Source organism: Cheilinus undulatus, linkage group 17 (assembly GCF_018320785.1).
Source record: "Cheilinus undulatus linkage group 17, ASM1832078v1, whole genome shotgun sequence".
In the NCBI taxonomy this organism is placed as follows: domain Eukaryota; kingdom Metazoa; phylum Chordata; class Actinopteri; order Labriformes; family Labridae; genus Cheilinus; species Cheilinus undulatus.
Window position 1 is genome coordinate 22,239,988 of NC_054881.1, and position 14,238 is coordinate 22,254,225.

The 14,238-nt window shown below is 38.7% G+C and overlaps 1 protein-coding gene across 2 annotated transcripts in view; it reads left to right on the forward strand.

The window, feature by feature from the left end:
* The window catches only part of exd3 (exonuclease 3'-5' domain containing 3), a 75,649-nt gene that overhangs the window by 17,622 nt on the left and 43,789 nt on the right, over nucleotides 1-14,238 (forward strand). For both annotated transcript variants that reach the window (XM_041810268.1, XM_041810269.1), the window contains 8 exons: nucleotides 138-291; nucleotides 378-573; nucleotides 655-764; nucleotides 2,264-2,447; nucleotides 4,011-4,168; nucleotides 5,471-5,695; nucleotides 7,001-7,054; nucleotides 7,143-7,274. In XM_041810268.1, coding sequence (XP_041666202.1) covers nucleotides 138-291; nucleotides 378-573; nucleotides 655-764; nucleotides 2,264-2,447; nucleotides 4,011-4,168; nucleotides 5,471-5,695; nucleotides 7,001-7,054; nucleotides 7,143-7,274 — 1,213 coding nt within the window. The remainder of the gene's footprint in view (nucleotides 1-137; nucleotides 292-377; nucleotides 574-654; nucleotides 765-2,263; nucleotides 2,448-4,010; nucleotides 4,169-5,470; nucleotides 5,696-7,000; nucleotides 7,055-7,142; nucleotides 7,275-14,238) is intronic.

Here is a 14,238-nt window from a genome sequence, read left to right on the forward strand (position 1 = left end):
TAAACATGAAGACAGAGAGTCAAGGAAAGACATATGATATTGATTTACACTTTCTTTGTTGTTTTTGTTTCATTTCTTCTTTTCTTCACTGCTTTAATGTGCTCACACAAATACACAAATGTCCTGCTTTTGCTCAGACAGGTACATCTGACCAATTCAGCACAAGCCGAGGAGTGGATTCCCTCTCAGACTCACTGTGAGAGCTTCTACCAGGTCCCTCTCCCCAAAGAAAAGGTTCACTTTGTGGACACACAGGACACTCTTAAGACATGTCGAAACATTGTACTGAAGGTAAGGAGAAATAAAATACTGATTAAAGTTTCCCTGTTTTATTTTTTTGCTGCTGTCTTACCCTCTGCCTCTGTCTCCTTCTTCAGGAAGGTGTAGTTGGAATTGACATGGAGTGGCAGCCAACATTTGGCTGTAACTCGACTCAGAGGGTTGCCTTGATACAGATTGCAGTTTATGACCAGTGTTTCCTGTTAGACCTCTGTGCAAACGGATTCTGTCACCATCCAGATACGATCAGCTTCATCAGGAGTTTATTCTCTGAAAAAAATGTTCTTAAACTTGGTAAGCAGCAGACTCTACACATGCACCATCTTATACGGTTTAGACCTCCGTCTCTAAGATTGTTCCTTTCTTCTTATTCAGCGTATGGCATGTCGGGAGATATCAAGTGTCTCTTAGCCACCTGGCAGCAGTTTAAAGAGGAGCCGCTGAAGATGGAGGCCATGCTTGATCTTCTTAATATACACAAGAAGGTAAATTAAGCGAGCTGAACCACAGAAAGCTTGGTTCTGCTCAGCACATAGGACCAGATGATTTTAATTTGGGCCAACATTTAGTGAGTACACAGTAAATTTACCTGAGTAAATTTTACTCAAATTGAATAAAATTTCACTCTGAAAAATTCGGTCCCGGTCTATTTGGAGTAAAATTTACTCTGCTTACAGAGTAATGTTTTTAGAGTTGTTTTTACTCTATACAGTGTTTTTGTTTAACTTTAAATGATGATTATGTACTCCATAATGAACAAAATAAAACAACTCTACAGCAATTGTACTCATTACAGAGTAATACAGACCTTATTATAGCATTATAGAGCTTTTTTTTCTTAATACTAAATGATATTTAGTCCTTTCAGAGCTGTGTTTCATTCCTTTTAGAAATGTTTCCTTCTCATTAAGGAAAGATTTCTACTCCATTTACAGTTGAATAACGCTTATGTAGAACTGTATCTTACTCTAAATAAATTAGTCTTCCTCTTTATAGAGAGCCACATTTTCCTCATAATAGATAATTCTACCTTTCCACCTAGAAAGGGCATGACAACAAAGGAGGTTTTGTTTTGCTTATATGTATTAGACATAGTGTTCTAATATTACAAAAACAATTGTGATGAACATATGACAAGGACCCAAGAGCAACGCATGAGATGAGGTAGTAAGGCTAAAGAAGTTTATTTGACAACATCAGTGAAAATGATGGTGTTCTGGCTGGTGGTTGGCAGAATCACTGGCAGTGAGATGGAGATACTGCAAAAAAAAGGACAAAATGGAGTTAGACAAGGCAAAAAAGTCACTGAAAATCACTAGATTATCAAAGGTTGAAGAGGAGCCAGGTTACCTGATTAGAAGCTGTAGTACACAGGTGTCTGAGAATTCATCACCAGGTGAGGAGGTCTTGATTGCCAAGGATTAGCTGCAGCTGGGACAGCTGAGCTGAAACTTAAAGGGTATGGTTAAAGTTTTACTCCAGCAGAATTTACTCTGTTTTTATGCTCCAACTCTTGTGGTGGCTGGTAATAAATGCACTCAAAAAAGAGTAAATTTTACTATTTTTGAGTAAAATATTCTTTACTCTGGAAAAAATACTCTCCAGATTTTCCTGTGTACAACTTTGTTTAGTTGCATGGGGATAGCTCAGGTACATACTGTACTGCAGCTGTGTGCTCAGTAGTTTTCCTCAGATATATGTAGCTGGACAGTCCCTGAGGAGGAGAGGAATGTGGAAATGGAAACAAGAGTCTATAACTGATGATTATGCTTCACCATCTGCTAGATCAGGCAGCATGTTGCAGAATTAAAACATACAAGAAATATTCTTGAAAGTTTATCTTGGCAGGGCTTCAGAGACAGTTAAAAAATTTTTCTTTAATTCTTACATTGTAAGAGCTTTTTAAAAATGACGTAGGTTAATGTACGACAAAGGCCTGTATCTGTGTGTGAAAATATTTAATGTTAGACTTTATCTTTTCCAGATTCAGCGTAGTAAGTTCAGACTGCCTCAGGATGGACCAAAAGAGGTCCTGGTAGGGGGGGATTCTGCAGAGAAAGGCCTCAGTCTGCTTGTACGACAGGTTCTTGGAAAGCCTCTGGACAAGACAGAACAGATGTCCAACTGGGAGAAGCGGCCACTGCGCATCAGCCAAATTAGATATGCAGGTATGGACTTAAACATAAACAGGCAAAAACAGGGAGAAAAACAGTGACTAGTCTTTTCACCGTAGAATATCAGAGATGACGTCTTTTGTTTTTTACCTTTTCAAACTGTAAGCCGGTGGATTTAGCCTCTCTCACTTTTTTATTAAAGTTGCACCAATAGACCGGCTGAAGACAGAACTTAGCCATTATTTGGGCCTACGCTGTCATGACTTGTGACCGTTAAAGGTGGGAATGTTTAGGTACCTCACAAGTTGGTTCAATCTGATTACAATTCACAGGGCTACAATTCAATTCTTAATCAATTATTGATGCATTTTTTTTTCATTTCTGTTGTTCTCACAGTGTCCAACATAATACAAATATTGTATTTGTGTTTAGAAAAAGAGATGAATTAAATGTCCTCTAATGGCAGATGTGTATAAAGTGGAAAGTTAGAATAGCACTGAGTCAAAGGTAGGAGGATCCTTTCCTTGTAACACATCTGAAAAAACAAACATATAAATGTCCAACTAGAAATGTAAACCTTGCTGTAATGTGCTGCGTGTCAGAGTTTCACTTTTCTGTTCCAGATAATCCAGAGTATTAAATATTAAAGTAATTGATTATAGGACATTTATGAATCAATTCATAATCTTCCACTTCCAAATCACGATGCATCTAAGAATCGTTTTTTTTCTCCCACCTCTAATGTCCGTCCAGTCCTTTCCTAAATGACAGGGTTCCTGCAGATCCTTAAAAAGTCTTCAAAAGTCTTAAATTAGGATTTGAAAATCTGAGTCCATAAAATGCCTTAGACGGTTTGTCTGTGTAATTTTATAATAAAAGTAATAATGATAATAATTTAATTATTAAGGGCTTTTCAATATTTGTTTTTAATATTTGCTTTTAACATATGTTATTATAAATATCACTATGCCATATTGGTAGAAAAAAGGCCTTAAATTTGCCAGAAATCATCAAATATAGATGTATATGATCAAAAAATCCCTTTTTGCTATTATCAATTAACATTTCATTAACAGTACATTAAATCAAATTATTCAGCTCTATCCAGTGTAAATCTCAAATATTTTCTATTTTTGACCACTGGCTGCACAAAAAAATTACATTGGTTTTTTTTTTTTTTTGTTTAAATGGTCTTAAAAAGTCTCAATTTCTACTGTTAAAGTGTGTAGGAATCATGAATGACCAATTTATTTGCAGATGTGCACACATCAGCTATTTAATGCAATTTGATGCTGTGTGCTAAGTTGAAAAACATCTTCAGAGTCCACAGCCTGGACAAACCTGTGCAGACACAGCCTGTGCTGCAGGTACACACATTCAAGCTAGTTATTCTATAGCAATGAGAAAAAAGTTTTGAAACATTTGCAGACTCTTTCTCACTGTCAGTCTTTGATTGTAGACATAGTTATTGTATTGTACAAGATACAATAATAATCAGTTTTGCTGTCAGTAATAGTTTTTCAAAGAAAGAAAACTGATATTGCCCAATTGAACTGGAATGGATGCATCTCTCTATTTATCAGTGTAGTTATTTATTCAAATATTACATCCTTTCAGTTGCCGATGCCTGCTGTCTGCTGGAAGTGTACTCCGTCCTCTCCAGTAACCCGTCACAGTTTGGGCTACCAGCTGACCTGCGCAGTGACTCGTTAATCCAACCGGACCAAAGCAGAGACAAGAAGCAAAAAGAGAAACAGACCAAGCAGACAAAACAGGTATGTATAAGGGCAGTCTATCTTCATTTCTCACACAATTATTGTTTTTTGTTTTTTTTTCCCAAACTATCTTTTGTTCCATATACATAATAACGTACATCATTAAAAGGAAAGATATTGTATTTCTCTGCTGACCCACGCACAGAATACCAGATTTTCTCCAAGTTCAAAAACATCAACTTGTGAATCCACTGAGTAAAAGGAGGAGGGATTTTAGTCTTCCAGTTAAGCAAAATGAGAAAAAAAGGGAAATCAGAGATGACAATCAGCATTAAAAGGTAAACAGATCAACTTTATTTCTGTAGTAGGTGTTAGTAAAAGATTAAATATTCTACAAAAAAATAATAAAATGGCATTAAAATTTTTAGCTAAAGCACATAGACAGACAGCCTGCTGGAGAGGCTGTGGGACAATGAGAGCAAATTGTTGTCATGTCATTTGAGATTGTCCTGAGATAAAAAATACTGAAAGTCAATGAGGGACATCTTGGAAAAAGTTTTAAGAATTAAGATTGGACTTTGTTTCATTGTTTTCTATCTGGGAAAGATGCCACCTCACTTGAGAGTTTTTCTATAGCATGTACAGTCATGTTGTTCGCCAGTAAGAAAGCTTTAAAAAAAAACATGGCTGTGTCAGAAACCACTTTCATTAACAGACTAAAGAGTGATTTATTTGAGGACTGTTGAAGAAGATGGAGTGAGTTTATCAGCCCACATAGAACAGGGTCCAGGTCAAAAGCGTAGGCTGTGTTATAACTCCTCTGGTTTTCTGCTACATATAAATGTTGCTTTTATGTTTATAGCATGTTATTTTTTAATTGTAATCCTTATTTATTTGTATTGTTTTTGGTAGTCTTGTTTTTCTTGAAACACAGATTTAAACGGTAAAATGCTGTAAAACTTGTAAAATCTTAAATAAAATAAACATTAGAAACATTATTTAAGGAATTAAAATAGTATTATTAATAAAACCTGTTGGGAATAAACTTTCTCATCTTTAAACAAAGATAGAAGAGATGTGTTGTCAATGATGATTAAAACAGAGCAGTTGAGTCATATTGACGGCATTCAAAGGGCATTAAAAATGCAGAAAACCACCAAAGAACCTGGGATTAGGCTCCCAACATGCTTGGAGTGACAGTCTGTGTTTGACCAAGACACTTCAACAGTTCCTCTCAGCTCCAGGGGTGCAGTTGTAAAGCTCAGCCCGCGCTTTGACCTCCCCTACACCGCGGTGCAAGTGAAAAGAAAATCCCCCTGTGGGGATCAGTTAAGTATCACATTATTGTCTCTGTCCATTTAGGAATGTCAGGGGGCTCAAAGGGTCAGTCCTTCCCAGTCTGAAGCAGAGAAAGGCCTCCTGTGTGGTGAGATGCCCCAGGAGCCCCAAGACGGCCCTCTTCTGCCCCCCCAGCAGTTGAGGGTGGTGTGTGACAACATGCTGCAGGGACTCGGGAGGTACCTGCGCTGTTTAGGAGTCGATGTGGTTATGCTGGAGAACAATGATGATCACAGAGAGGCAGCAAAGGTTTGTTTGCAACATGGACAATAGACATTTACATAAATGGCAACCCTAATTCCAAAAAAGTTGTGACACCGTGTAAAACTTAGATTTTATTCATAATTAAACATAAACAACATACCAGATGTTAACACTGAGATGTTTTACCATTGATGAATAATATTAACTCGTTTTGAATTTGAAGGCAGCAACACATCTCAACAAAGTGTGGTTAGGCCATGTTTTCAATTGTGTAGCACCACCCCCTCTTTTAACAAATCTTTTAACTTGTGGTAAGTGAGGAGAAGCATGTTGAACCATTCTTGTCTGACGAAGGATTCTTGCTGCTCAACAGTCTTGGGTCTTTTTTGTCAGATTTTTCCTTTTATGATGCACCAAATATTTTCAATTGGTAAACAGCCTGTCAGCCAGTTCAGCACCTGGACCCTTTACTGTGAAGCCAAGCTGTTGTGATGGATGCGGTATGTGGTTTAGCATTGTATTGTTGTAATATGAAAGGTCTTCTCTGAAAGAGACGTTGTCTATCCAGATGTGTAAGCTGCCCACACCATAGGCACTAATGCAACCTCATGCCATCAAAGATGCAGGCTTTTGAACTGTGCTCTGATAAGAAGCTGAATGGTTTCTCTTCTTTTTAGTCTGCAGGACACACCGTCCATTATTATCAGAAAGAATCTCAAATTTTGATTCGTCTGACCACAGAACAGTTTTCCATTCTGCCTCAGTCCATTTTAAGTGAGCGTTGGCCTGGAGAAGATGGTGGTGTTTCAGGAATGTGTTCACATATGTTTTCTTGTTTGCATGATACATCTTTAACTTGCGTTTGTGGATGGCACTGCAAACTGTGCAGAGAGACAGTGATTTTTGGAAATGTTCCTGAGCTCATGCAATGATTTTCAGCAGAGTCATGCCTGGTTTTAATGCAGGGCTGCCTGAGGGTCCAAAGATCACGAGCATCTTTGTGCACAGAGATTTCTCCAGATGCTCTGAATCTTTTAAAGATATTATATACTGTAGATGGTGGGATATTTAAAGTCCTGGTGAACCTTTTCCCATCTTTGATTGCTTATATTTGTCATGAAATGACAAAATTTCCCTGTTTTAACATTGGATTTGTCGTTTATGTTCTATTGTTAATTCAAAATTTGTTTATGAAATTTGCAAATCATTGCATTCTGTTTTTATTCACGTCTTACACAGTATGCCAACTTTTTAGAATTGGGGTTGTAGCATACATACGATATACAGCTCATCTTTAAAACAGCAATAATAGCATCATTGTGTCTGTGTGTGTTTTTTGCTGTGTATCAGTTAGCACAAGCTGAAGGCCGTGTCATCCTCACATGTGGGCAGCCATTCCAAACTGTAAGTTTTAATTTATATGATCAACTGTTGATAGATTTTATGTATTTGATCTATAAGCATACACATGTTGTCCTGTCTCTGCCTCTAGTTGCGATCCCAGGTGGGTGAGGGTCGCTGTCTGTCTTTAGACTGCTCAGAGAAGGCCAAAGACCAGGCTGTTCGAGTCCTCAGACACTTCAACGTCCAGCCCACGCCCGGTGATATCTTCAGCCGCTGTCAGGTAAATAAATTCCCTTCCATGTCTCAGCTGTATCAGTGATTATCAATACATATTAGTAGAAAATGGAGCTGATGCTGTTGACAGAGAATAGGGCAACTAATAGAGAAAAAGGAAACGCTTTAGTTCCTTTAACAATGAGAAACAAGAGCAAAAATAACTATCAGGTCAGTATTTCTGTGGTTGTAGAACTCTAAAGAACTGGTTCCTCAACAATGACAAATAAAACTTGTGGTGGCTGTGGTGTTTTGTGTAATCCTAAGCAAAAGGGGAAGAAATAAAAATATGATAAGTGGGAATGGAAACCTTGTTTATCTGGGGGATTTCAGACAAAGGGGGGTTGACACATTGAACCCTGGCTACAAAAACAGCGCCTTTGGATGAGGAATGTCACTTCTCTGGTAGGGAAGCTTGTGCAAGAGGTGAAAGTATACAAACTTGATATAAGGAGACCCGGAAAGGGGTTGCATATCCCATATGGTGTTGGAATGTCTGGCAGACCTCAGGAGGAGCTGGCTGGAGAGAAGTGTTGTCTAACTCGGTGGTTCTCGACTGATGGGTCAGGACCCAAAAGTAGCTGTTTTCATTAGGTGGGGGGGGGGGGGGGGTGCTTGGGAAAAAAGTTTTGTGCTGAAGACGAGGAGAGTAAAAGCAAGGTCAGACTGCATGATTTTTTTGTGATGGCACCTTGTCAGACAAAAATCGGGTCTTAGCTGACGGACTGGCAACACTGATCCTCCCCAATCATTGTACGCTGTCATCATGGTATTATCTGCTGTCTTCGCGACTGTGTGTGTTCATAGCTGGATGGGGAGGAGGATCGAGGATGGTTTTCTGTTTTTCCTCTTAAATGTTAAAAAATTCAATAAAACATGTAAAAAAAAAATAACAATGGCAAGACAGCTACAAATAAACCATGAAATACTCTCACAATCTTTTATTGTGTAAGAAGAGATATGAAATTCTTTCTGTTTTATTTACTCTTATATTTATATATATATATATATATATATAATTTTCTATTAGCATTATATAATCATTGTTTCTCGTAGACAGTCTCTTGACATCATTAACTTATCATTGCGGTCTGTTTACTTCCTCCACTCTCCCATGTTTCTCTCACCTCTGCTGATACAAAAACACACATGTGCAGAGGACAGTTTTCAGAAAGAAGGAAATTTCATCACGCAGAACTGCATGAAAAGATGTTGGTAACCAGCATGGAAATAAAAGAAATTAAACAGGATATTTTTAATTAAATACACCTGATAATATAAGGATGACATGCCTTATTTCAGTCCCTACTTTTAGCATGTTTACGTAGCCTGCATAAAATGTTTGTTATTCTGCATGTTGCTGCCAGTCATTGTCAGATTTACGGTACCTGACCTGTAGGTAGATCTCCATGGGTGGCTCTTTAGCACAGCTAGTGTGTGCTGGTGTTTGTGTGCCTGCAGCAATGTTTGTGGCTCTTACGGATGTTTTTGCAGGACCAGTTTTAAACTTGGGTGTTCTTACAGCTCCTGGTAGGGGGGCCCAAATGTGTCAAGATGCTTAACTGGGTGCATTTGTCTCAGAACCAAAAGTAAGAAACGTGGACCACCTTGATTCTGCCTGCTGTCTTTATGTAATGATGATGATTGAAACTGAACCAACAAAACCCCTCCCCTAAGCAAGCAGCAGACAAATGGTCGTCCAACTACATTTTCTATTTACTGCTCATTCACACTTGGGCAATACTTTATAACCTAGAGCTGTTGTTTTTTTAGTCTACTTTATAATCTGTTTAAAACAGGATCTGAAAAATACTGTGAGTCCAATATGAAATTGATTGATAATAACTGAGATTAAAATCAAAATTAAATCATATTAATTTCATGAGTTGGTTATTATTTTACTGAAGCAGTCTGCCAAGTATAAGACCAGTCAATACAAAGTGAAGGTGGATGCATTTTTATGTGTTACAGAGTGAGTTTCACCCTGGGGGCTGCTCCATGGCCCACCCAGGCGAAGTTAACCCCTTTGTTATCTGATTGTAAAGCTCTCTGATTAGCAATGGATGGGTTAGTTTCTCCCTCTTTGTCTCTGTGGTTCTCCCTCATGCTCACACACCCCTGATGAATGTGGTCAGAAAAGACAAGTAAAAGATTACAGAAGACAGAAAAGAGGAGATTACACAGAAATACAAAGTCTGTGGTTAAAGATTGTGCAGGGAAAGAAAAGGTTAATGTAGGTCCAACAGAGATTTTAGGATCACAGGATTGTGTGTCCTCTATGGAGAACCAAAGAGGGACAGGGAGATGAAGAAGGGCCTCCTTGGGTGTCTGTACCCTTGCATACTTAGACTTATTTACAGTATGGAAGTGACCAAAGAAGAAAAGCACAGCATTTTGCATTTTTTTTTTATTTTTGATGGTTTTATCTGCAAGTAGTCTGTCACTGATGTATCTCTAAGACACCTTGACTTAGACAGTTAAAGTCCCTGTGAAGTGAGATCAGAAGTAAATCTTAAAGATACGTTGAAGTTACCGTGAATACGTGAAAAGAATGAGCACTGTGTGTGACTTAATTTTTGGATTTAGACCATTAGGAAGTTTTTCACCACTTTGGGGCTAGGTTTTTCCTGGGGCAGGCCTTAATGTAGGGCTCAATAATGCAATTGAGCTTTGTAGTCCATGTGTGCATGCCAAAAATTTTATTTTTTCATAGAATATTTTTTGAATCTATTTTAATGTTTCTATTTGGACAATAAGGCCCAAAATATATACAGAAGATAATGTGTACAGATGTTTACACATGCAAAGACATTTTCTGTAACTTGAATTACATCTTTGTTGATTCCTGTGAGGGGTTGGGTAGGAGGGTGGAGTTGGCAATTGGTCAATTACAGTTTCCTTATTCAGCTATATCCTATCCCTACCACTGATGCCTACTGTGTCTATATTTCCAAGCACACACACACTCAAACACACACTTCCGCTGGGTTGTGCGGATCCATCAGATGTCTTGTACTGGCCTTTTATAGACATGTTGAGATAGCAGAGATATGTTGATAGATAGACATGAGACCGGCCTAAAACTTACAAACACTTGCTGACAACATCACTGACACACACATACAACAGTCAAATCACACATTTTTGGCCTCGTAGGACACACACAGTCGGGCTCTGCCGCAGACACTATTGCAGCGGAGACGCTGGTTCCCACGCACCAGACTACTGGGGAAGTGAAAACAAGAGCAACAGGAACTGCCACACCGTGAGAGGGAGGGGTGTGAGAGATTGGAAGGGGGAGAAAAAAAGGGGAGGGAGGGAGACAAGTGAGAACAGAGGTGATGGCAGGGTGGTTAAAAAAAAGACAGCATTGAAAGGACACCATGAATGAGACTGATTCAGAGGTATAGGTAGAAAGACAAAAATAACACAGAGCAGTCAGGCCGCTCATTTTTGGAGAGTGTGCGGGAATGTCCAGAAATGATTGGCTTTTGTGAAGGCGACATGAGTGTTTGTGGAGTGAGGAAGAGCAGGAGGAAGAGAGAGTGTCTGAGGAAGGTGGCATTGAAGGAAGAGAAAGGCTGGAGGAGGGCGAGGTGATAGAAAGGCTTGTTGTCTATGCTTTGATCTACAAAGAGAGCCGCGGGCTGAGAAACAGGAGGAATGTGAGAGGTTGAGACACGTTTAAAGTTACCTTTCACTGACTGTGTGCATATATCTGGATATGTGTGTGTAATAGGTCAGTATCAAGATGTACTTGAGTGTACATTCTCTATAGCACATTACCACTTTTTCCTTGCCTTTTAATCCTTTATCAAAAAGACAGGGGTGTCCCTCAGGGATCAGTAGTTGGACCGCTGCTTTTTTCTTTGTACTTGATTTTATATTTCCAACTCTTCTGGTTTATTGCCCATTTATGCTCATGATACCACCATATATGGCACCTCTGAATAATCAGACGGTCTCCAGGATATAGACAAGTTTCCATGACTACCACATTCCCACATTACTGCATTTTTTGATCAATATTTGGAAAAGTAAAATAAAGTGAATTTCTGGAGATGCCAAATTTAATGTATTGCACTATATCGCATTACCAGTTTCATACTTTTTTTGCAGCAAAAATTTTCTGTGCATTATGGAAACATTTAATTTTTTTTTTAATAAAAACCTCTGTTTTACCAATGAAAAGGTTTTTCTCATTTAAAACCAGATTGACATAAAAATGATCCTTCTCTTTAATACAGCATCTAATATTAAATTTTCAATATGAGCCAAAATAATCGCAATTAGATATTTGTTGTAAATCATTTTGCGCAGGTATATTTTATCTAATATTGTTTAGAGTATAATATAGAATAATGTAATTCTTGTCTTTATTAAAAAATATATAAGATGAGACCCTAAAACAATTGCATATTCAATTGCAATTACAATATCAGAGAAAAATACCACAATTAGATTATTGGTGCCTAGTATTACATTGTATCATATCATATGGTACCATATCGCATGTCATCGCATTGCATCATATTTAATTGTATCGCAACATAATGTATCGTATCCCATCGTATCATATTACTTTGCTCTGCTGATTCTGCCCACTTAGCTGTAGGGAAACTGCCGTGTGCTTTTAATCATCTTCAAAATGCTTTTATTACTCTTAAAATAGTTCTTTAATACAAGTAAAATGAAATTTATGATCTTCTCCATGTTTGATATTTACGATTCTAGGTCGTAGTACCGCTGACAAAGTACCTACAACAACCAATGAGAGCGAGCAGACAAGGTAGCGTCACAGCCGGATCATACTTACTTTGACCGCTCACAACCATAAACACAACTTTAACTTAATTCCAGCCAGGATTTCATCCCGAGTCTCTCCCATGTTTTATGATTTTTGCTTCACCTGTAACGCATGCCAGGGCTGCCTGTTGTGCATGGAACGGCAAGAGGGTGTCGACAGACATCCGTGTTTGTTTGTTTTTTTTCCCTGAAGTCACGTGATGACCGAGGTCGTTGGCAGATCGGCAGGTTGTGGTCTCCACTGATTTGACAGTCTGGCTGAGTTGTCTAGTGTGTGTGTTCAGAGCATTAAAGATGAAAATTCTTTTGAAATTGTCCTCATATCTGTGGTCTCGCACGGTTTTGAAATCGTTTAAGACTTTAAAATCGTTTAGTGTGTGGCTGGCCTTATCGTTATGAGCACTTCATACTTAAGCATTTGTGTTTGGGTAGCTTTGCAATACTTTGCTCAAAAGTAACTCCACAGTGGAAATTTTAGACCAGTTCCTGGTCCTGTTCCCACATTTCCTCTACATGCAGTTACTGCAAAGAGGAAAAGAGAGGAGACATTGGAAAAGATGGAAAATTACAGCCACTGTTTCATCTGAGCAAGTGATCAGGGGAATGTTTAGTCCTTGTTCGACCACTAAGAGACACGGATGAGAAAATGCATATCTGAGATTGTCAGATGTGTGCAAGTAAATTTGCCCTCTGTAGCCATTTATCTTACACTACAGTATTTTTATAATATGTCTATACATAACTTGGAGAAAGGGAGTCACCAGTGCTAACCAGTCACAGGGCCTGCTGTCTGCATTTTTTCAGTGTTGTTACATTTTTAAGAAGTTGAATGCCATCTTCATGATACCTCTGCACTGTGGTGTAGGTTCAAAGCTGGAGTAAAACTCAGGCTTAGAATTGTGGTCACACACAAGCTGTGAAACCCAAACATGCATCTTTGCTGTATCAGAATGTTTTTTTTATTGTTGGCCACATTTGTGACAAAGTTTTGTATTGTATCATGAACTACACTGTGATTCTCAGCTACCTATGAAATCCAAAACATATCCATTACTTTGAAAATTGTCAGATATGTTTGTTTGGGGACTTAACTCCATCTGCATTCGTGTGCCATCTCTCTGCATGTGCTGTTCTTCAGAGGGAACTGATCCGGTTCGAATTTGTGGGTCCCGCCGTTTTTCCCACTCTCCCATCCCCTCTGCAGAGACAAGAGGAGAGCAACAGAGAGAGAGACAGGGGGAGGAGAAGACCATGGGGAGGGTGGGACGGAGGGGGGATGGTGGGGCATTCCATAGGCACGCCAAGACATTCCGAGGGAAACCATCCCAAATATTTCCCACTGTGTGTGGCGAGGGTTTCACGTCTCCTGTTTCACACACAGACACAGTTTGAGAAAGTGCTAAAAGTGAATACGCACATGGGGAAAAAGTGTAAAGCAGGTCGCTCTCACCAGCAACAGTTAATGGGTGCTGTTATGAGTGACTGATGGACTATATATTTGTCTGTCTCCATTGTCTTTTTCGCGTCTCGAGGGGCGACATGATGTCTTTGTGTCGGTCTTTCTGTCTGTCTGCAGGGGAGCCAAATCAGGAAAGGCCATTGTGTTTGTAGTGTCACTCCGACGTGCGAGTTTATGAATGAATGAGCAAGTAAGACATGTCCACAAATATTATGCTTTCACTTTGCTGCTTAGGGTGTGACGTTTTCTGTAAGATCCTGAGAGTTTAACAGGAAAAAAACAGTATTCATAAAGCAACAGAAAGGGAAATATTACTTCTCACTTCTTATTCAAAGGAAAAAAACAAGTCATACAGAGGTTATAGACTTTTCATTGACAATGTGCTACGCTTCAGAATTAGCAATGCAATAAAGTAACACGATAAAAATTTAACAACAACAGTAAAAGACAAAAGGAAAATAATATACATAAAGTCATAGGAGCAAAAATGAATGGAAGGTAACTCTAATCTTGCCATGTCGATAGATTTTTCAGATGTTATGTTGGTCCAGAGGATAAATCTTGCAGCACGTCAAGCTGATGTGTGAGAAGTCAGTGATTGTACAAGCATGGGCTAGTTGAAGTGATTGCAAGCCTGTGAAGAATTACGAAAAGATCAGCGGCAATTTTAATAGAACAGAGCCACACTTCTTTGTAAAAAGAAGAG